We start from the raw sequence: 23,057 nt of genomic DNA on the forward strand, positions 1-23,057 counted from the left end.
GAGGGCACAAGTTGTGATGAGCACTGGGTGTTATACGCAATTATCATTGAACACTACATAAAAAACTAATGTACTATATAAACACTACATAAAAAAATGTACTATATGGTGGCTAACTGAACATAATAAAAATGTGATGACTTAAAAAAATAAAAAATAGGAAGGAGCAAGATGGCAGAGGAGTAGGAGACCTAAATAGAAACAATTATTAGAAATTATTATCAGCAACTATATGCCAATAAGCTGAGCAATCTGGATGAAATGGATGCCTTCCTGGAAACCTATAAACTGCCAAGACTGAAACAGGAAGAAATTGACAACCTGAATAGACCAATAACCAGTAACGAGATTGAAGCAGTGATCAAAAACCTCCCAAAAAACAAGAGTCCAGGGCCTGATGGATTCCCTGGGCAATTCTACCAAACATTGAAAGAAGAAATAAACCTATTCTACTGAAGCTGTTTCAAAAAATAGAAACAGAAGGAAAACTTCCAAACTCATTCTATGAGGCCAGCATTACCTTAATCCCCAAACCAGGCAAAGACCCCATCAAAAAGGAGAATTTCAGACTGATATCCCTGATAAATATGGATTCCAAAATCCTCAACAAAATCCTAGCTAATAGGATCCAACAATACATTAAAAGGATCATCCACCACGACCAAGTGGGATTTATCCCTGGGATGCAAGGGTGGTTCAACATTCACAAATCAACCAGTGTGATAGGTCACATTAATAAGAGGAAGGAGAAGAACCATATGGTCCATCCCAACCATATGATGCAGAAAAAGCATTTGACAAAATACAGCATCCTTTCCTGATTAAAACTCTTCAGAGTATAGGGATAGAGGGAATATTCCTCAAGTTCATAAAATCCATCCATGAAAAACCCACAGCGAATATCATCCTCAATGGGGAAAAGCTGAGAGCCTTTCCCTTAAGATCAGGAACACATCAAGGTTGCCCACTCTCACCACTATTGTTCAACATAGTACTAGAAGTCCTAGCAACAGCAATCAGACAACAAAAAGAAATAAAATGTATTCAAATTGGCAAAGAAGAAGTCAAACTCTCTCTTTTCGCAGACGACATGATACTTTATGTGGAAAACCCAAAAGACTCCACCCCCAAATTACCAGAACTCATACAGCAATTCAGTAATGTGGCAGGATACAAAATCAATGCACAGAAATCAGTTGCTTTCTTATACACTAACAATGCAACTGTAGAAAGGGAAATTAGAGAAATGATTCCATTTACAATAGCACCAAAAACCATAAGATACCTCAGAATAAACCTAACCAAAGAGGTAAAGGATCTATACTCTAGGAACTACAGAACACTCATGAAAGAAATTGAAGAAGACACAAAAAGATGGAAAAATATTCCATGCTCATGTATTGGAAGAATAAACATTGTGAAAATGTCTATGCTACCCAGAGCAATCTATACCTTCAATACCATCCTGATCAAAATTCCAATGACATTTTTCAAAGTGCTGGAACAAACAATCCTAAAATTTGTATGGAATCAGAAAAGACCCTGAATCGCCAAGGAGATGTTGAAAAAGAAAAACAAAGCGGGGGGCATCACATTGCCCGATTTCAAGCTGTATTACAAAGCAGTGATCACCAAGACAGCATGGTACTGGCACAAAAACAGACATATAGACCAATGGAACAGAATAGAGAGCCCACATATGGACCCTCAACTCTATGGAATGGAATAAAGACAGCCTCTTCAATAAATGGTGCTGGGAAAATTGGACAGCCACATGCAGAAGAATGAAACTCGACCATTCTCTAACACCATACACAAAGATAAACTCAAAATGGATGAAAGACCTCACTGTGAGACAGGAATCCATCAAAATCCTAGAGGAGAACATAGGCAGTAACCTCTTTGACATCAGCCACAGCAACTTCTTTTAAGATACATCTCCAAAAGCTAGTGAAACAAAAGCAAAAATGAACTTTTGGGACTTCATCAAGATAAAAAGCTTCTGCACAGCAAAGGAAACAGTCAACAAAACAAAGAGGCAACCCACAGAATGGGAGGAGATATTTGCAAATGACACTACAGATAAAGGGCTGGTATCCAAGATCTATAAAGAACTTCTCAAACTCAACACCCAAAAAACAAATAATCAAGTCAAAAAGTGGGCAGAAGATATGAAAAGACACTTCGCTGAAGAAGACATACAAATGGCTAACAGACACATGAAAAAATGTTCATCATCATTAGCCATCAGGGAAATTCAAATCAAAACCACATTGAGATATCCCCTTCCACCAGTTAGAATGGCAAAAATGGACAGGGAAAGAAATAACAAATGTTGGAGAGGTTGTGGAGAAAGGGGAACCCTCTTACACTGTTGCTGGGAATGCAATTGGTACAGCCACTTTGGAAAACAGTGTGGAGGTTCCTCAAAAAATTAGAAGGAGCTACCCTATGACCCAGCAATTGCACTCCTGGGTATTTACCCCAAAGACACAGAGGTAGTGAAAAGAAGGTTCATATGCACCCCAATATTCCTAGCAGCAATGTCCACAATAGCCAAACTGTGGAAAGAGCCGAGATACCCTTCAACAGATGAATGGATAAAGAAGATGTGGTCCATATATACAATGGAATATTACTCAGTCATCAGAAAGGATGAATACCCAACTTTTACATCAAAATGGATGGGACTGGAGGAGATTATGCTAAGTGAAATAAGTCAAGCAGAGAAAGTCAATTATCATATGGTTTCACTTATTTGTGGAACATAAGGAATAGCATGGAGGACATTAGGAGAAGGAAAGGAAAAATTGGGGGGGGGGGAATTGGAGGGAGAGATGAACCATGAGAGACTATGGACTCTGAGAGACAAACAGGGTTTTGGAGGGGAGGGTGGAGGGGGGATTGGTTAACCCAGTGATGGGTATTAAGGAGGGCACGTACTGCATGGAGCACTGGGTGTTATACAAAAGCAATGAATCGTGGATCACCACATCAAAAACTAATGATGTATTGTATGGTGACTAACATAACATAATAAAATTTTTTAAAAAATGAGAAAAAAAAGTATTATTCACCACGACCAAGTGGGATTTATCCCTGGGCTGCAAGGTTGGTTCAACATCCGCAAATCAATCAATGTGATACAATACATTAATAAGAGAAAGAACAGGAACCATATGATCCTCTCAATAGATGCAGAAAAAGCATTTGACAAAGTACAGCATCCTTTCTTGATCAAAACTCTTCAGAGTATAGGGATAGAGGGTACATACCTTAATATCATAAAAGCCATCTATGAAAAACCCACAACGAATATCATTCTCAATGGGGAAAAACTGAGAGCTTTCCCCCTAAGGTAGGGAACATGGCAGGGATGTCCGCTATCACCACTGCTATTCAACATAGTATTAGACGTCCTAGCCACAGCAATCAGACAACAAAAAGAAATCAAAGGCATCCAAATCGGCAAAGAAGAAGTCAAACTCTCACTCTCTGCAGATGATATGATACTTTATGTGGAAAACCCAAAAGACTCCACCCCAAAACTGCTAGAACTCATACAGGAATTCAGTAAAGTGGCAGGATATAAAATCAATGCACAGAAATCAGTGGCATTCCTACACACCAACAAGACAGAAGAAAGAGAAATGAAGGAGTCGATCCCATTTACAATTGCACCCAAAGCCATAAGATACCTAGGAACAAATCTAACCAAAGAGGCAAAGAATGCGTACTCAGAAAACTATAAAATACTCATGAAAGAAATTGAGGAAGACACAAAGAAATAGAAAAACGTTCCATGCTCATGGATTGGAAGAACAAATATTGTGAAGATGTCAATGCTTCCTAGAGCAATCCACACATTCAATGCAATCCCAATCAAAATACCATCAATTTTTTTCAAAGAAATGGAACAAATAATCCTAAAATTTGTATGGAACCAGAAAAGACCCCGAATAGCCAGAGGAATGTTGAAAAAGAAAAGCAAACTGGTGGCATCACAATTCCAGACTTTAAGCTCTATTACAAAGCTGTAATCATCAAGACAGTATGGTCCTGGCACAAAAACAGACACATAGATCAATGAACAGAATAGAGAGCCCAGAAATGGACCCTCAACTCTATGGTCAGCTAATCTTCAACAAAGCAGGAAAGAATGTCCAATGGAAAAAAGACAGTCTCTTCAACAAATGGTGTTGGGAAAATTGGACAGCCACATGCAGAAGAATGAAACTGGACCATTTCCTTATACCACACACAAAAATAGACTCAAATGGTTGAAGGACCTAAATATGAGACAGGAGTCCATCAAAATCCTAAAGGAGAACACAGGCAGCAACCTCTTCAACCTTAGCTGCAGCAACTTCTTCTGAGAAACATCGCCAAAGGCAAGGGAAGCAAGGGCAAAAATGAACTATTGGGACTTCATCAAGATAAAAAGCTTTTGCACAGCAAAAGAAACAGTCAGCAAAACCAAAAGACAACTGACAGAATGGGAGAAGATATTTGCAAATGACATATCAGATTAAAGGCTAGTATCCAAAATCTATAAAGAACTTCTCAAACTCAATACCCAAAGAACAAATGATCCAGTCAAGAAATGGGCAGAAGACATGAACAGACATTTTTCCAAAGAAGACATCCAAATGGCCAACAGACACATGAAAAAGTGCTCAACATCGCTTGGCATCAGGGAAATCCAAATCAAAACCTCAATGAGATACCACCTCACACTAGTCAGAATGGCTAAAATTAACAAGTCAGGAAATGACAGATGTTGGCGAGGATGCGGAGAAAGGGGAACCCTCCTACACTGTTGGTGGGAATGCAAGCTGGTGCAGCCACTCTGGAAAACAGTATGGAGGTTCCTCAAAAGTTGAAAATAGAGCTACCATATGACCCAGCAATTGCACTACTGGGTATTTACCCCAAAGATACAAATGTAATGATCCGAAGGGGTATGTGCACCCTGATGTTTACAGCAGCAATGTCCACAATAGCCAAACTATGGAAAGAGCCAAGATGTCCATCAACAGATGAATGGATAAAGAAGATGTGGTTTATATATACAATGGAATATTATGCAGCCGTCAAAAGGAATGAAATCTTGCCATTTGCACCGACGTGGATGGAAATGGAGGGTATTATGCTGAGCAAAATAAGTCAATCAGAGAAAGACATGTATCATATGACCTCACTGATATGAGGAATTCTTAATCTCAGGAAACAAACTGAGGGTTGCTGGAGTGGTGGGGGGTGGGAGGGATGGGGTGGCTGGGTGATAGACATTGCAGAGGGTATGTGCTATGGTCAGTTCTGTGAATTGTGTAAGATTGTTGAATCACAAACCTGTACCTCTGAAACAAATAATACATTATATGTTAAAAAAAAAAAAGAAGAAGATAGTAGGAAGGAAAAATGAAGGGGGGGAAATTGGAGGGGGAGACGAACATGAGAGACTATGGACTCTGAGAAACAAACAGGGTTTTAGAGGGGAGGGGCGTGGGAGGATGGGTTAGCCTGGTGATGGGTATTAAATAGGGCACATATTGAATGGAGCATTGGGTGTTATACGCAAACAATGAATCATGGAACACTGCATGAAAAACTAATGATGTAATGTATGGTGATTAACATAACATAATAAAATAAAAATAAAAAAAGAGTCACTATGGTTTGTCCCCATTTTTATCTTATTTTATTTTTCCTTCCCTTCCCCTATGTTCATCTGTTTTATTTCTTAAATTACACATATGAGTGAAATCATATGGTATTTTTTTTCTCTGACTGACTTATTATGCTTAGCATAATACCCTCTAGCTCCATCCATGTTGTTACCATTACTGCTGACTCTTGCCTTCTCCCCATCCTTCCTCAAGACAAGATGGCTAGATTTGATTATGACAAGAAGGTGATTTGGTTAAATTACCTACCTTAGGCTCAGTTTGATCAATCCCTGTAAGGAAGAGCAGGTGGGCCAGGAAGAGGCAGATGGAGAGCTGCAGGTGGAGGGAGGTGCTGGTGTTCTGGATGGGTCGGCACAGGAAGAAGGTGAGGGCTGCCAGGAGGAGGCACAGCAGAGAGAAGCTCAGCCCCACATAGGTGATCATGGTCAACACAGGATCCACCTATGAGCCACCAAGTGAAGAATTCATTATAGTTTCCAATTCTGCAGTTATGTTTTTGATGGAGAGTCTGATGGGCTTCCAAGTTCAATCCCTTAAATTACTGACTTAACCTCTCTGAGATTTGATGTTCTCATCTTCAAAATGGGTGCACTAATAGCATTCACCACACAAGGCTATTAAAAACCAAAACCACTAGCCTGGTGCTGTCCAAAAGAAATATGTGAGCCACATGTGGAATTTAAAATTTTCTAGTAGCCGTATCTTTTAAAATGTGAAAAGAATCAGGTCAAATTAATTTAATAGTATATGTTCAAAATATTATCAGTCCAATGTATTGAATATAATATAATCAATGTAACAAAAATGCAATCAGTTCAAATTACAATCAATGTAAAACAATTATTAGTGAGATATTTGATACTTTTTTCCATATTAAGCCCTTGAAATCCAGGGTGTATTTTATGCTTACAACACATCTGAATTCAGATGCTTTTATTTTCAATGATAAAAGTGAAATCCTACGAATGAAGTGGTATTTAATGGAAAAATATTTCACACTGCTTCTTAGTTTAAATAAATTAAAATTAAATAAAATAAAAAAGTTGGTTCTCAGCCACACTAGCCACGTTTCAAGTGCTCAATAGCCATATGTGGTTGGTGATCCTACTGGACAACATAGCTCTCCAAAGTCATCCCATGAAGGTTGGAATTTGTTTATCTGTTTTGTTCTCTGCTGTATCCTCAATGCCTAAAACAGCATCTGACATATAGTAGGCAGTCACATGCAAATCTGTTGAATGAATAAAATGAGGCCAATGCATTTAAATGCGTAATATAATGATTGTCATACAGTAAATGTTCAGTAATTGAGAGCTTAAAAGAAATAGGGGAAGAAGTTAGGTAAATTTCTTTAAATCTGGCTGATCCTAGATGTGGTTGGGATCGGGGAAGTTCAAGGACCTATACTTTTTCATTGGTGACAGTCAGTTGCCTTCTTTCCCATCTGACCAATTGTAACTGTCTCTTGCAGAGTAATGGATGTTTAATTCCAGATCATCTTAGACCCCACAACTGTAGCGGCTGACAACCCAACTTTCCAATGTTTGAGAGCTTTCTCTGCTAGCTTGAGCTTACTCTGCCCATGCCCATGGACATGCCAGAATTAACGACCCCCACCCCCATGCAGCTTTCAACCAATGCCTGAGAGGAGGTGGTGTATAGATAGCCTAGCTCTCTTGCAGTTCAGTTAGGATGACTCAGATGCATCTCCTACACTGATTCCCAGAGTACCCTAGAGGGAATTAAATTCCAGATGCCCAAAGTAGTGAGTGGCTTGATAATGCTCTCTGCATTAACTTTTGTTTTTTATTGTTTCATTTCCCAGCCCCTTATTGGTGCTTCCTGGAATTACCTCTCAAGTAAACTACTTCCACTTGACTTCTTATCTCAGTCTTTTTCTAAGACATGGAGAGGACAATCTCACAGTTTGTTGGACACAATCAGATACCAGGAAGGGAGCATGAATCTTGGTACCTTGGGAACAAGAGCCATGAGGACAGCAAAGCTGGAAAGGTGGAAGCACTTGCATTTGGTGTGTGAATCGTTGCTGCCCACATGATAGCAGCCCTCTGTCGACCAGGTGCCCCCCTCCTCTGATCCTTTCCAGTAGACACAGAAATGTTTTGTTCTTGCACCAGCAGGCTGAAAAGAAAATAGCATGAAAGTGGGGCTCTTTCTGGTTTTATTATCTTAATTTTATAGGTTAGTCATGGATGCATTGCATTAGAAACTGGAATGGGAAAATCCCATTATCTAGAACACTTGTGGGGAAGAGTTTCATATGACCACACCTTCTGTGGGGTTTATTCTTCCTTTATTCTGCCCTTCTCTGGTCATCTCAGAGCCCCAGGGATTGACCCTTATGAACTGCTTTACCCAGGCTCCTTGTCACTGGGACAATGAATGAGAGGAACTGGTGAGAAGTCCTTAGATGAGAGGAGGAGGAAGTCAGGTGTTTCTTCCAGACACTTCTTCTGCTTCAGAATATCTCCATCTCCAGCAGGGCAACACTCCTGCATGTCTCCAGCTCTCACTGGGCTCAACAATGCTCATCCCCCTATTGCCTTTTTAGGCTTAAATGTGATAATAGCTTCCCCTGGTGGCAATCTCTGGGTGCCTCAACATTTCTTGTTGGTTCTGTTAACTCTGAATGAGCAGAGTTGGATTCAGTTTCTTGGCAGGACCCGTCATAACACATTACATCAAAGGAGGTAATGCACAGAGAACCAGCTCTGGATTTTGCTCACCTGAATATGTTGGAAGGTCAGGAACACAGGTTCAGACAGATATACTTTCTTCTTTGTACTAATGGTGCCACTCACGACACGAGAGTTCAGTTTCATTTCCTGTGTCCCTCTTCCATCATTAAAAAAGGATCCATTCAGAATATCCCAAAGAGACTGATAAGTGATAAGCGCAACTGCACTTCTATCTGAGAAAACAGAAATCATTTTAGAGGACATCTGTATTATAGGATATTAGTATGCTAGTGTCTTGTGTGAAAGTCATAAAGCAAATATTATGTATAGTCAAAATCGCCCTTGGAAATCCCTTATGTTGCTACATCAACACATTATGTGTGGTTTGGGGTACAGCATTTTGTACATGTAATACATATTATAGTGTACCACACATTATAAGAGATATGTATGCAAAATATCCATTAATGAATTAAAAAATATATATGAGCCCTTAGACATCAAAATCAGAGCCATGAGGCAAGATGTTTGTCCTCAAAAGAGCAGGTGGAACTGGTAGAATGAGGAAACCACACATTCCCATCTTCCATTTTATTTATTTATTTTATTTTATTTTATATTTTCTTTTCTTTTATTATGTTATGTTAGTCAACATACAATATATCATTAGTTTGTTTTTTTTAATTTTATTATGTTATGTTAGTCACCATACAATACATCATTAGTTTTTGATGTAGTGATCCATGATTCATTGTTTTTGTGTAACACCCAGTGCTCCATGCAGTACGTGCCCTCCTTAATACCCATCACCGGGCTAACCAATCCCCCCTCACCCCTCCCCTCTAAAACTCTGTTTGTTTCTCAGAGTCCATAGTCTCTCATGGTTCATCTCTCCCTCCAATTCCCCCCCCCATTTTTCCTTTCCTTCTCCTCATGTCCTCCATGCTATTCCTTATGTTCCACAAATAAGTGAAACCATATGATAATTGACTTTCTCTGCTTGACTTATTTCACTTAGCATAATCTCCTCCAGTCCCATCCATGTTGATGTAAAAGTTGGGTATTCATCCTTTCTGATGGCTGAGTAATATTCCATTGTATATATTTACCACATCTTCTTTATCCATTCATCTGTTGAAGGACATCTCAGCTCTTTCCACAGTTTGGCTATTGTGGCTATTGCTGTTATGAACACTGGGGTGCATATGGCCCTTCTTTTCACTACATCTGTGTCTTTAGGGTAAAAACCCAGGAGTGCAATTGCTGGGTCATAGGGTAGCTCTATTTTTAATTTTTTGAGGTACCTCCACACTATTTTCCAAAGTGGCTGTACCAATTGCATTCCCATCAATAGTGTAAGAGGGTTCCCCTTTCTCCACAACCTCTCCAACATTTGTTGTTTCTTTCCCTGTCCATTTTTGCCATTCTAACTGGTGGAAGGTGGTATCTCAATGTGGTTTTGATTTGAATTTCCCTGATGGCTAATGATGATGATAATGATCATGTGTCTGTTAGCCATTTGTATGTCTTCTTCAGAGAAGTGTCTGTTCATGTCTTCTGCCCATTTCTTGACTTGATTCATTGTTTTTTGGGTGTTGAGTTTGAGAAGTTCTTTATAGATCTTGGATACCAGCCCTTTATCTGTAGTGTCATTTGCAAATATCTTCTCCCATTCTGTGGGTTGCCTCTTGTTTTATTGACTGTTTCCTTTGCTGTGCAGAAGCTTTTTATCTTGATGAAATCCCAAAAGTTCATTTTTGCTTTTGTTTCACTAGCTTTTGGAGATGTATCTTGAAAGAAGTTGCTGTGGCTGATGTCAAAGAGGTTACTGCCTATGTTCTCTTCTAGGATTTTTTAAAGTGCTGGAACAAACAATCCTAAAATTTGTATGGAATCAGAAAAGACCCCGAATTGCCAAGGAAGTTTTGAAAAAGAAAAACAAAGCTGGGGGCATCACGTTGCCCGATTTCAAGCTATATTACAAAGCAGTGATCACCAAGACAGCATGGTACTGGCACAAAAACAGACATATAGACCAATGGAACAGAATAGAGAACCCAGATATGGACCCTCAACTCTATGGTCAAATAATCTTCGACAAAGCAGGAAAAAACATGCAATGGAAAAAAGATAGTCTCTTCAATAAATGCTGCTGGGAAAATTGGGCAGCCACATGCAGAAGAATGAAACTCGACCATTCTCTAACACCATACACAAAGATAAACTCAAAATGGATGAAAGACCTCAATGTGAGACAGGAACCCATCTTCCATTTCAAGCTCACTCTGGGGTATCTAGTTTAGAAAGGTATGGGAAGGTATGCAGGATGACACATTCTTTTAATTCATTCTCTCATTCTCCTTCCCTCTCTCTGTATTTCTCTGTTTCCCTCCTATCCTCTTTCCCTCCCCTTCTCATGCAAGAATAATTTAATTCACAGAAGGTAAATTCACATATGATGCTCTATAGCATGATGTAGTATTTCTTAAACTGCAATTATTCATGGGCCACCATCCCAGTTTTAGCCAAAGCCACTTTCCACCTATATTATTATTTACTCCATTTTAAAAACCAACTCATTTGTAGATCTTTTCCCTCTGCCTTCTCCATCTGACAGCTCACAATAAGGAGTGAAGATTAATCAGTAGATGGGAATTTTCTGGAGAAAATACAGCAGGTATTTCACTCTCTCCAGAGAACCAGGTCTTTCTCTTTGGGATATTTTTCATGCACTCTTTCATTAATGTATTTATTCACTCTTTCATCAAATATTTATTGAGCATCCAGTGTGTGCCAGACAGTGTTCTAGGCATTGCAATACAACAGTGATGAAAACAGGCCAAGTTCTTGCCATCAGAGAGCTGATATTATAGTGGGAGAGATGGACAACAAATAAATTAAGAAAAATTGCATAGTGTACATGCTGTACAGAAATTTAAATGAGATGGTGGAATAAAGCAGGGGTGGCAAACTATGGCCTGAGAATCAAATCCAGCCTACCACCTGTTTTTGTATATAAAATTTTATTGGCACACAGTCATGCCCCTTCATTTACAAATCATCTATGGCTGCTCTCCCACTACAATGTCATAGTTGAGTAGTTAAAACAAAGATCATTTGGCCCAACATGCACCCCAATGTTCATAGCAGCAATGTCCACAATAGCCAAACTGTGGAAAGAGCCGAGATGCCCTTCAACAGATGAATGGATAAAGAAGATGTGGTCCATATATACAATGGAATATTACTCAGCCATCAGAAAGGATGAATACCCAACTTTTACATCAACATGGATGGGACTGGAGGAGATTATGTTAAGTGAAATAAGTCAAGCAGAGAAAGTCAATTATCATATGGTTTCACTTATTTGTGGAACATAAGGAATAGCATGGAGGACATTAGGAGAAGGAAGGGAAAAATGAAGGGGGCGGTCAGAGAGGGAGACGAACCATGAGAGACTATGGACTCTAAGAAACAAACTGAGGGTTTTAGAGGGGAGGAGGGTGGGAGGATGGGTTAGCCCAGTGATGGGTATTAAGGAGGGCATGTATTGCATGGAGTGCTGGGTGTTATATGCAAACAATGAATTATGGAACACTACATAAAAAACTAATGATGCACTGTATGGTGACTAACATAACACTAAAAAAAAAAAAAAAAAGAGATCATCTGCCCCAAGCAAGGCAAGGGAAACAAGAGCAAAAATAAACTATTGGGACTTCTTCAAAATAAAAAGCTTCTGCACAGTGAAGGAAACAATCAACAAAACTAAAAGGCAAACTTTGGAATGGGAGAAGATATTTGCAAATGACATATCTGATAAGGGGTTAGTTTTATAAAGAACTTATAAAACACAACATCCAGAAAACAATCCAGTTGAAAAATGGGCAGAAGACATGAATAGACATTTTTCCAAAGAAGACATACAGATGACTAACAGACACATGAAAAGATGTTCAACATCACTCATCATCAGGGAAATACAAATCAAAACCATGATGAGATATCACCTCACACTTGTCAGAATGGCTAAAATTAACAACACAGGAAACAATAGATGTTGGCAAGGATTCGGAGAAAGAGGAACCCTCTTACACTGTTGGTGGGGAATGCAAACTGGTGCAGCCATTGTGGAAAACAGTATGGAGCTTCCTCAAAAAGTTAAAAATAGAACTACCCTATGATCCAGCAATTGCACTACTATGTATTTACCCAAAGGATATAAAAATACTGATTCGAAGGGATACACACATAGCAGCATTATCAACGTTAGTCAAACGTTAGTCAAGCATTATCAAACGTTAGTCTTTGGGAAAGAGCCCAAATGTCCATCAACTGATGAATGGATGAAGATGTAAGATGTGGGATGGATTATATATTTATAATGGAATATTACCCAGCCATAAAAAAGAATGAAATATTACCTTTTACAATGACATGGATGGAGCTAGAGTGTATTATGCTAAATGAAATAAGTCTGTCAGGGAAAGACAAATACCGTATGATTTCACTCACATGTGGAATTTAAGAAACAAAACAGATGAACATAGGGGAAAAAAGAAAAAAGAAGGGCAAACATAAAACAGACTCTTAACTATAGAGAACAAACTGAGGGTTCCTGGAGGGAAGGTGGGTGGAGGGATGGGTTAAATGGGTGGTGGGTATTAAGGAGGGCACTTGTGATGAGCACTAGGTGTTGTATGTAAGTGATGAATCACTAACTTCTATACCTGAAACTAATATTACACTGTATGTTAACTAACTGGAATTTAAATAAGAACTTGAGAAAAAAATTACTATCTGGTCCTTTCACAGAAAAAGTTTGCCAACTCATAGGACAGAGAAAGGCTAGGGACTATTTTAAATAGGGCGATCATAAAACACTTCTCAAGGGAAATAGTGTTCAAGGTAACAATCATCTGCCACTTTCAAGTGCTGCCTTTTCAGACCATCACATGGACACAGAGCATGCATCAGCCTGTTCCTTTTAAGGAAGCATGCCAAGGGATCCTTGTTTGAACCTCAGCATGTCACAAAGTACCCACCAACTGTGTCCCCCAAATTGCCTGGTTAGTGGAACCCATGTAGAGTCCCCCCTGCCTTGAAGGCTTTGTAAGTTGGCCCAGTCACCTAGAAATGAGACAACAGTGCCTAGGATTTGGAAGTCAGGAGAATCCATCTCAAACACAGTACCTCCTATGGTTCCTTTGAAAGCATCAGTACAGTCGATATCCATAGTGTTATTTCCAGCTTCCAGAACAGTCTTCTCACTTGTCTCATTGCACCTCTTGATTTCATAGACTGGAAACATTAAGAAAGTGAGTCCTGCTTTGCTCGCTTCTCATGCATAAGAAATTTGTTGAAGAACTCTCTTCTTTGAAAGGCCCCCTACTGGTGATTTCCTTTTCTGTATGCAAGGTACACCAGATGGCATTCCCTTCCACACCTCTGGCTGATGGGGATGAGATGGTCAAAATGGTCTAAGCAGCATCCACTGGCCACAGCAACCCAGGAGAAGAGAGGGGATGGCCATGTTTCCTGGAGCTGCAACCAGCGTAGGCAAGCTCAGCTTTTACATATAATATTTAAAGATAAAAAAATTTTTTAAATAATGTATACTGGAGTACCTGGTGAGGGGGTAACTAAGTTTTTAAGCAAGAGAAGCTAAACATTTAAAAGTTTTCCAAGGACAGTCACCTGGGAGCAGGTCTGCATTTGGGAAGAACCCCTTGAATGAATTCTCCATGTCACATAAACATATAAACACCAGGTCTGACAAAAGATTACCCTCATAAAATGTTTTGGTCATAAGGAAAGTGCTCTATGTTTCTTACCTATACCAAGTGTAGAATTATCATGCTTTCCTGGAGATGCTAAATCTTCAGTCCATATGATCACTTCCATTTTTTGAAATATTTGGGTAGCCATTTTTGCAATGTGCTCTTTGCTTCCGTTGTTCCTCAGAATTTCCTTTCAAAGAAATAAAACTAATTAGGTAGGCTCTTCCTGAAACTTGAGAAAGCAGGAATATACTTGTGTGTGGTTGGGTGAGCCCTGAAGACAATAACATTGATTAAGGTGTAGGTTCTGCACTCTCAACCTGATATGTATCTTCTCATTGACCACACACAGCCCTGTGAAAGGTGTATCATTCACTCCACTGTATTTATGGGAACATGAGGACCTAAAGGATGAGGTGTCTGGAACCCATGAAGAGTGCCTTACAGAGAAAGACAGGGGATGGGAAGTGGTAACAGAGGTTGAGTGAAGCTCTAGATTTTTGATGCCAGTCTTTGAACAACAGCTGAGGCACTAAAAACCTTCCCCATGGTTTCTCAGTGTCTATTGACATTTGAGACCAGATAATGGGGGAGGCTGTCCTCAGGCATAACTAAATGTTTAGCAGCATCCTTGGTGTCTACCCACTAGATGCCAGTGGCACCCTAGTTGTGACAACCAAAAAATGTCCCCAGGCATTGCCAGATGTCCCCTGGGAGAATGGACAAATCATTCCTGCATGAGAGCTGGTGTGTCCTAAAAGGCAGAGGGAGCCATGGTACTTATTTGAGCAGGAGAATAACATAGCAAGACTGGTCAGCTGTCTCCCAGACCTAGGCTTCACTTCACTCACCTGAATGTTCCCTGAGAATGTTGTCTTCTCACTGGCGCCCTCTGGGAAAGAAAAGTAGCCATTGAGTGGAATGTGGGAGGTAACAGGCCTGGCCCACATCCCTTTCCAATCACTATTGAGTTGAGTCTTTCTCTGATGCTTCCCATCCTTGCCCAAGTTCCCTCCAAGAAGTCCAAAATGTCTTCTACAGTAGAAATTTAAAAGGGGATTAGGGTGGGGCCTCCAGTTCAATAATTAAGTCAATAGTATTTATTGCACACCTACTAAAGGCCAGGAACAATACTAAACCTTATGGAAGTAAATTGACAAAGAAACAAAGGGTCTTCCCTTGTGGAGTTTGCAGTCTGGTGGGAGAGTCACTAGGTAAATAATGACAAATAAATGATTAAGTGATTACAAGGGTCCCACCTGTTTTTAATATATAGGACAAGATACCTTGGGAGCACAAAGAGAAATCCTAGAATATGGAGGGTGCAGAGGAGTCTTCCTGAAGGAGTGGGTGTTAACTGGGTTAATAATACAGAAGTAGTAATAATACCTGCAGTTGTCTACACAACATGGCATATAAAGTGCCTTAATACACACTATCTCATGTAAAGAAGACAGAAGGTTCTAGAACAGGGTTATGTAGCTTAATAGCTAATATTTATTGAGCCTTCCTAGGTGGCTAGCACTGCACTGAATATTTTACACACCTTAATAATCAAAATGGGTAGGTGAGGTGTATTAGATTCCTAAGGCTGCTGTAACCAAGTGCCACAAACTGGGTGGCTTTAAAACAATAGAAATTTATTTTCTCATGGTTCTGGAGGCTAAAAGTCCAAAATCAAGGTTATTAGTAGGACCACACTCCCTCTGAAGGCTCTAAGGAAGATCCTTCTTTGCTTCTCCTAGTTTCTGGTGGTTGCAAGCAATCTTTGGTGTCCCTTGGCTGGTGGCAGCAGAACTCCAGCCTCTGTGTCTATCCTTGCATGTCCCTCTGTATGTGTGTGTGTCTCTATACCCAATTCCCCTCTTCTTATAAGGACACCAGTCATATTGGATTGAGGGCCCACCCTCATCTGGTATGACTGCCTCTTGATTTTATTAAAGCTGCAAAGACTTTCTTTCCAAACAAGATCATATTCCCATGTTCCAGATGTATGTGAATTTGGGGAGATTCTATTCTACCCAGTACATGAAGTAAGTAGGTTTCTGAAGTGACTCTCAGTGATCCTTGCCATTTGGAACCCTCCTCCCCCTGATCAGACCCAGTGACTCACTGCTAATGAACAGAACACAGCAAAAGTGATAGGATGTCACTGCTGAGACTGGGTTATAAAAGACTACAACTTCTATTTTGTCCACACTCTCTTTCTGGATATTCTCATGTGCTCACTACAACAAAGCAAGCTGGAGAGGCTGACATATCTAAGAACTGAGGGCAGCCTCTCACCAACCACCAGAAAGGAACTGAGGCCTTCAGTCCAGTAGCTTTGAAAGAACTGAATCCTTCCAGCAACCACGTGAGTGAGCTTGGAGGCAGATCTGCCTCTAGATGAGCCTTCAGATAAGACTGCATCCCAACCCAACACTTTGACTGTAGCTGTGAGAAACCCTGGAGCAGAGAATGTAGGGAAATTACATGTAGATTCCTGGCCTACAGAGACTGTGAGACAATATTGTTGTTTTAAGCCACTACCATTGGGGTAATTTGTTATGCAGCAATACATAACTCATACGGTAGATGCTATTATTGTTCCCACTTACAGGTGAGGTGTATAGAAGTTAGGTCATTACCCACCCAAAAGTCAGCTGGTAAGTGGTAGAGCCAGAAGTTAAGTCCAAACTATTGAACTCAAAACACGGAATTATACTAGGAATGAGCAAATAAGTAAACATGCTGTGGTCATTGAGAACCAGGTTCTCAATGCCACAGAAGCAGCCACAAATAAGAAAAGAGGGAAGGCTAGAAAGAGCCCTGGTGTTGGATGGGAATCTGAGGTATCAGTGTGAACTCATAGGGTTTAGTATATAGACAGATAAATAGATGTAGAAATTGAATTTAAAGTGAGAGAGGGAGAAACAAGTAGGGAAGTCCAGCGGAAAATCTGAGATGTCATTTTGGAAGACCAGGAAAGAGACCCAGACAGGAGACATACTCTTGCAAGGCAGCCCCATAAGGACGGTGATTGGTGCTGGAGGCTTGAGTGGTGCCTTCTGGGAAAAGATTACCAGGGACAATAGTAGGATGCAGGACCAGGGCCAGGACAGATCTCTGCTCTTTTACCCTGGCCTGAAATCAGTGAAGCTCTCAAAGTCTCCCCCCACCACTCCTTCATTGTCGAGAGTATTTGGAAATCCTTACCATGACATGCTTCATCATCTAATTTAATGAACCTAGCCAGCCAGTTCAAGATACGATTTGAGAAACAGCTGCAGTAGTAACTTCCAATTTCATTTCCGCAGTATGATTCCTTCTTGCACTTTGCCAGCCCAACCTTACACTCATCAATATCTGCAAATCAAGAGAAAACATCATTTTTCATTCTCATCAAACTATACCATCTTCCCTTGCACAGGGACTCTCGGGTACCCACCATCATTCATAAGCATCTGTTCTTGGATAAGATGACTCAATATCATAAAGGTGATAGTTCTCCTCCAGTGAATTTATAAATCCAACACAATCCTAGTGAAAAACATCTAGCCGGACTTTAAGGAGTAAGACAGTGGATACAAGCATGTAAGAATAGCTAGAAAAACTCTGCAGTGGGGACTCATCTTATTAGACACTGAAACACACTTTAAAGCCTCAATAAAATGAGTGCTGGCACATGAATTGATGAAGAGGCTAGTGAAATAGACTCAAAGTCCAGAAATAGACCCAAGTACATATGGAGCTTTAGAGTATGATGGTGGTATGTCAAACCACTGAAGGAAGGACAAGTGGTTCTTTCAATACTTGGATCACACGGTTTGTTTAATCAATTTAAAATACACAGCAAGTAGCAAGGAAAGAGATAGGACAGGTGCATATACCCTTAGGAAATGGTACAAGTGAGGCAAAAGGCTCCCACCATCTAAGTCCTGGCATATGCAATATTCATGTGTTCTGCATTGATCTGCCACATCTCTCTGGTGGACCAGAGTTGAGGTTCAAGCAAAGGGACCCACAGACAGAAGTTACCCTGAGCCAATGACTCACACTTATTCTCTCTGTTGGAAGGACTCAGGACAAGTGCATTTAACCAATAGTTACAACTTGCCTACTAGTCTATGAGTTATATCGGGCTATGGGTGTGTGTTTTGGGTAGAGGGTTATATGGGCCAGAATGGTTATCATCAATGAGTGACTGAATTAAGACCTCATAAATCTTAAGTGCTTTGTATGTTTTGTTTCTATTGTGTATCTTGGGCATTAAATGCCTCTTATTTAATTTACCATGAGCATTTAGCACCTATGCGCCTTGTGTATATTTATCGCTTCATGAATATCACTGTTGGTCTCTCCATTCTATTCTACGTTTAACACACATATGCTCTACCCACCAACTACTTACCTATTTTAACACATCTTATGCATTTCATATATCCCATTGGATTTTCTTTCTTCTGCAGCAAAACCAAATAGTCTCAAACAGTATAACAAATGCACATTACACTTCTGCACACTTCCCTTCTCTAGAACGGGGTTCCCCTTTATCCTGGTTCAGGATGGATTTTTTTTTTTTAAAGATTTTATTTATTTATTTGACAGAGAGAGACACAGCGAGAGAGGGAACACAAGCAGGGGGAGTGGGAGAGGGAGAAGCAGGCTTCCGGCGGAGCAGGGAGCCCAATGTGGGGCTCGATCCCATGACCCTGAGATCATGACCTGAGCCGAAGGCAGACGCTTAACCGACTGAGCCACCCAGGCGCCCCAGGATGGATTTTTTAATAAGATAAAATGAGACCCAGATATCACACACTTCTTAAGAATAAACTCTACACTAAGGAATCATTGAACACTACATCAAAAACTAATGATGTACTATGTGTTGGTTAATTGAACATAATAATAATAATAAAAGAATAAACTCTACATATATCAGAGATCTAAATGTAAAAATGAAGCCATACAGGTACTAGAATTAAACAGAGGTGAATTCTTTGATCTCAGTGTAGGGAAAAACATTTTATTTTTATTTTTTATTTTTTAGAGAGCATGGGAGGAGAGGGGCCAATGGAGAGGGAGAGAGAATCCCAAGCTGGCTCCATGCCCCAGCACAGAGCCCAGGGTGGGGCTCGAACCCATGACCCCGAGATCACAACCTGAGCCAAAATCAAAAGTCAGACCCTCTACCGATGAGCCACCAAGGTGCCCCAGGGAAAACATTTTAATGATGACTTAAGCACCTTGATAAATTTACCTACATAAAAAAATTTTTTAATTAGTTGCATGGTTAAAAAAAATATATACAAGCAAAGTCTAAAGAAAACTGACAGAGAGAAAATATTCTCAATGTATACTACTAACAAGGGACCAAAATTTCTAACATATAAAGAAATCAAAAATTGGGAGGAAAAGAAACAAATACTCAATAAAAAAAAATAGGGAAAAGACATGAACAGACAATTCAGAAAGAAGATATAAAAATGATCCTCTAATACATAATGTTCAAAATTTTTCATAATTAGGGATGCCTGGCTGGCTCAGTCAGAGGAACATGCAACTCTTGATCTCAGGGTCATGAGTTCAAGCCCCATGTTGGGTGAACAGATTACCTAAAAAAATTTTTCATAATTAGAGAAAATCATGAAAAATCTACTGATATACCATTTCTCACCTAGCAGACTGGCGATGCGTTCTGACAACATGTTCTGTCAGCAAGACTGTGGGGAGACAGGTGCTTTCATGCATTGCTGGTGAGAATGCCAATTGGTACAACTTTTCTGGAGTTAAACTTGGGATAGCTAATCAAGCTACATATGGATTTACCCTTTAACTAAGGCACCTCACCTCCAGGACTGTAAAGACACATCTCCCACAAATACTGGAAAAAGCCTAAGGATTCAAGTAAAAGGTCCCTATGCAGAAGAAGTTTGAATAAACTATGGTTCATCCACACAGGTACATAAAAGAATGGGGGAAGATCTCTACATGATTTGGAATAATTTCTAGGATATACTGTTAAGTGAAAAAAGCAAAGTGCAAAAGGGCATCTCTGGTGTCCTATCAAAGGTGTCTAAGTCAGAGAAGACCAGAAAAGACTGAGGATCCGTCACAGATTGCCAACTCAGGAGCATGGCAACTAAATAGGATCCTGAAATAATTCTTGAAGCAGAAAACAAAAAGGGGCATTGGGGAAAAAAACTGGTGGAACTGGAAAAAAAGTCTGTTGTTTAACATCCTTATATCAATATTAATTCCCTAGTTTTCATCATTGTAGTATAGCCATGTTGTTGGTGAACCTTAGGGGAATTGGGTGAAGGGGTAATAGAGAATTTCCTAAACTCTTTTTAAAAAGTTTTAAAAACAGATACATCCAATGTTGTATGATTCCACTTATAGGAGGTCCCTAAAGGAGTCAAATTAACAGAGACAGAGAGTAGATGGTGGGAGCCAGGGGCCAGGGGAGGGAGAATGGGGAGTTAATGTTTAGTGGGGACAGAGTTTCAGTTTTGCAAGATAAAAAAAGTCTTGGAGATGGATGGTGGGGATGGTTGCACAGCACTGTGAATGGACTTAATGCCAGTGAACTATACACTTAAAAATAGTTACGATGATAAATTTTGTTGTGTATATTTTACCACAATTGAAAAAAATAATTCAAGTAAATGAATAATCCAATATTGTCTGATTCCACTCACAGGAGGTCCCTAGAGGAATCATATCCGCAGACACGGAGAGTAGATGGGGGGGAGTAAGAGGTGGGGCAGGGGGTGGGCAGGCAGTGTTTCATGGGGACAGAGTCTCAGTTTGGGGAAAGTTCTGGAGACAGATGGTGGGGATGACTGCAAAACAGTGTGAGTGTGCTTGATGCCACTGGGTTGTACACAAAAATGGTTAAATTGGTAAATTTTACATTATCTATATTTTGCCATGATAAAATAAAATAAATCCTAAGTAGTTTACCATGGTCCAGTTTGCCTTCTGAATTTACAAAACTCCACCAATTAGATATTCAGGAGTGTTTTTTCTTTTTGGCAGTCAAATGGACCTTTAGAATTTGTGGAAATGAGAAAGGATTTTGGCTGGAGCAGAAGGGAGTAGTGAAAAGGGAAACTGGAATCTGAGTTCGAATACTCAGATCATGGAAGATATTGAGTGACAAGATAGTAAGTTATTCAGTTGATGCCAAATCATAGAAGATTTGAGTGTCAAGATCTGATGTGGGCCAGATCATGGAAGATATTGAGTGTCAAGATCTGAGTTGGGCCTGATCATGGAAGATGTTTGAGTGTCAAGATAGTGAGTTATTCATTTGTTCTCTTGGACAACACTTTTTTATTGGGCCTCTGTTATGTGACATATTCTCTGTCCTTGGCTTACAGTAATGAACAAAACAGACATGGTCCCCCCTCTTGTGGGATTCTCAGACAGACAAACAAAAACTGATGCTTGAAACTCCAAGGGTCCTGGGAACTCTACCTTCCTCTAAAGAAAGACACTGTTGGTGGGAATGCAAGTTGGTACAGCCACTTTGGAAAACAGTATGGTGGTTCCTCAAAAAGTTAAGAATAGAACTACCCTATGGCCCAGCAATTGAACTACTGGGTATTTACCCCAAAGATACAGATGTAGTGAAAAGAAGGGGCACGTGCACCCCAATGTTCATAGCAGCAATGTCCGCAATAGCCAAGCTGTGGAAAGAGCCAAGATGCCCTTTCAACAGATGAATGGATAAAGAAGATGTGGTCCATATATACAATGGAATATTACTCAGCCATCAGAAAGGATGAATACCCAACTTTTACATCAACATGGATGGGACTGGAAGAGATTATGCTAAGTGAAATAAGTCAAGCAGAGAAAGTCAATTATCATATGGTTTCATTTATATGTGGAACATAGGGAATAGCAGGAAGGACATTAGGAGAAGGAAGGGGAAAATGAAAGGGGGGGAATCAGAGGGGGAGACGAATCATGAGAGACTATGGACTCTGAGAAACAAACTGAGGGTGTTAGAGGGGAAGGGGGTGAGGGGATGCGTTAACCCAGTGATGGGTATTAAGGAGGGCACGTACTACATGGAACACTGGGTGTTATATGCAAACAATGAATCGTGGATCACCACATCAAAAACTAATGATATATTGTATGTTGACTAACATATCATAATAAATAAATAAATAAATAATAAAAAATAAAGAAAGGAAGACATCAAACCAGCTTCAGAAAGAGCAAGGGGGACACAAGGGATAAGAACTCCTCTAAGGGCACCGAGACAGCTCTGACATGTTCTATCTTGTAGCACGACTGCATCTTTGCCTCACCAGCACCCCACACACGCCCCCACCCCGTTCCAGATTTCAGGATGTCGTGGATTGAGTCTCTACCTTCACATTTCTCGTGGGGCTTGATGTACCTCCTCCCAGACGGAGACTGAAATCCATCTTTACAAGCACAGTGGGTGCTGTTGGAGCAGTTGGCATGTTCAGGGCATATGGGACAGAAAGCTGCAGGGAACACAGGATCCTTTCATTAATTTACTCATTCATTCAAGAAGGATTCCTTGAGCACTTATGATGTCCCAGATGCTGTAGTCAGAAGAATGTCCTTTTGGGAATAGCTCTGTTGTCCTCCACCGTGCACCCCTCCCACGGCTGAACACAGATGCTTGCGTGCCTGCCCCACCCACATCCAGCCTCTACCATCAACACCACTTCCGCTCAACAGTAGAACTTCTGTCAGCATCAGTGTGTCTTTCCCTGAGGGCTTTCTCTGGCCACCAGAGTCCTCTGTGCTCACCACATGGTGGGTTAGCAATGGAGCAGTTCCCTCAATCAATGACTGACATGAATCAACATGTTAAAAAAAAAAAAAAAAAGGCTTTTTTATCATCAGGGAAAAAA

The 23,057-nt window shown here is 40.2% G+C and overlaps 1 protein-coding gene across 5 annotated transcripts in view; it reads right to left on the bottom strand.

Moving 5' to 3' along the window:
• LOC118518963 (putative adhesion G protein-coupled receptor E4P) overlaps positions 1-23,057 on the bottom strand; it is a 56,498-nt gene that overhangs the window by 20,266 nt on the left and 13,175 nt on the right. For 3 of the 5 annotated variants that reach the window (XM_078056573.1, XM_078056566.1, XM_036066099.2), the window contains exons 4-11: positions 22,542-22,661; positions 17,368-17,517; positions 15,021-15,061; positions 14,224-14,359; positions 13,583-13,690; positions 8,438-8,622; positions 7,665-7,832; positions 5,937-6,131 (exon numbers count right to left, since the gene is read on the bottom strand). In XM_078056573.1, coding sequence (XP_077912699.1) covers positions 5,937-6,131; positions 7,665-7,832; positions 8,438-8,622; positions 13,583-13,690; positions 14,224-14,359; positions 15,021-15,061; positions 17,368-17,517; positions 22,542-22,661 — 1,103 coding nt within the window. Of the gene's footprint in view, positions 1-5,936; positions 6,132-7,664; positions 7,833-8,437; positions 8,623-13,582; positions 13,691-14,223; positions 14,360-15,020; positions 15,205-17,367; positions 17,518-22,541; positions 22,662-23,057 lie in introns of those variants that run through there. The other 2 variants (XM_078056594.1, XM_078056597.1) reach the window with 2 other exon arrangements.

Source organism: Halichoerus grypus, chromosome 1 (genome assembly GCF_964656455.1).
Source record: "Halichoerus grypus chromosome 1, mHalGry1.hap1.1, whole genome shotgun sequence".
In the NCBI taxonomy this organism is placed as follows: domain Eukaryota; kingdom Metazoa; phylum Chordata; class Mammalia; order Carnivora; family Phocidae; genus Halichoerus; species Halichoerus grypus.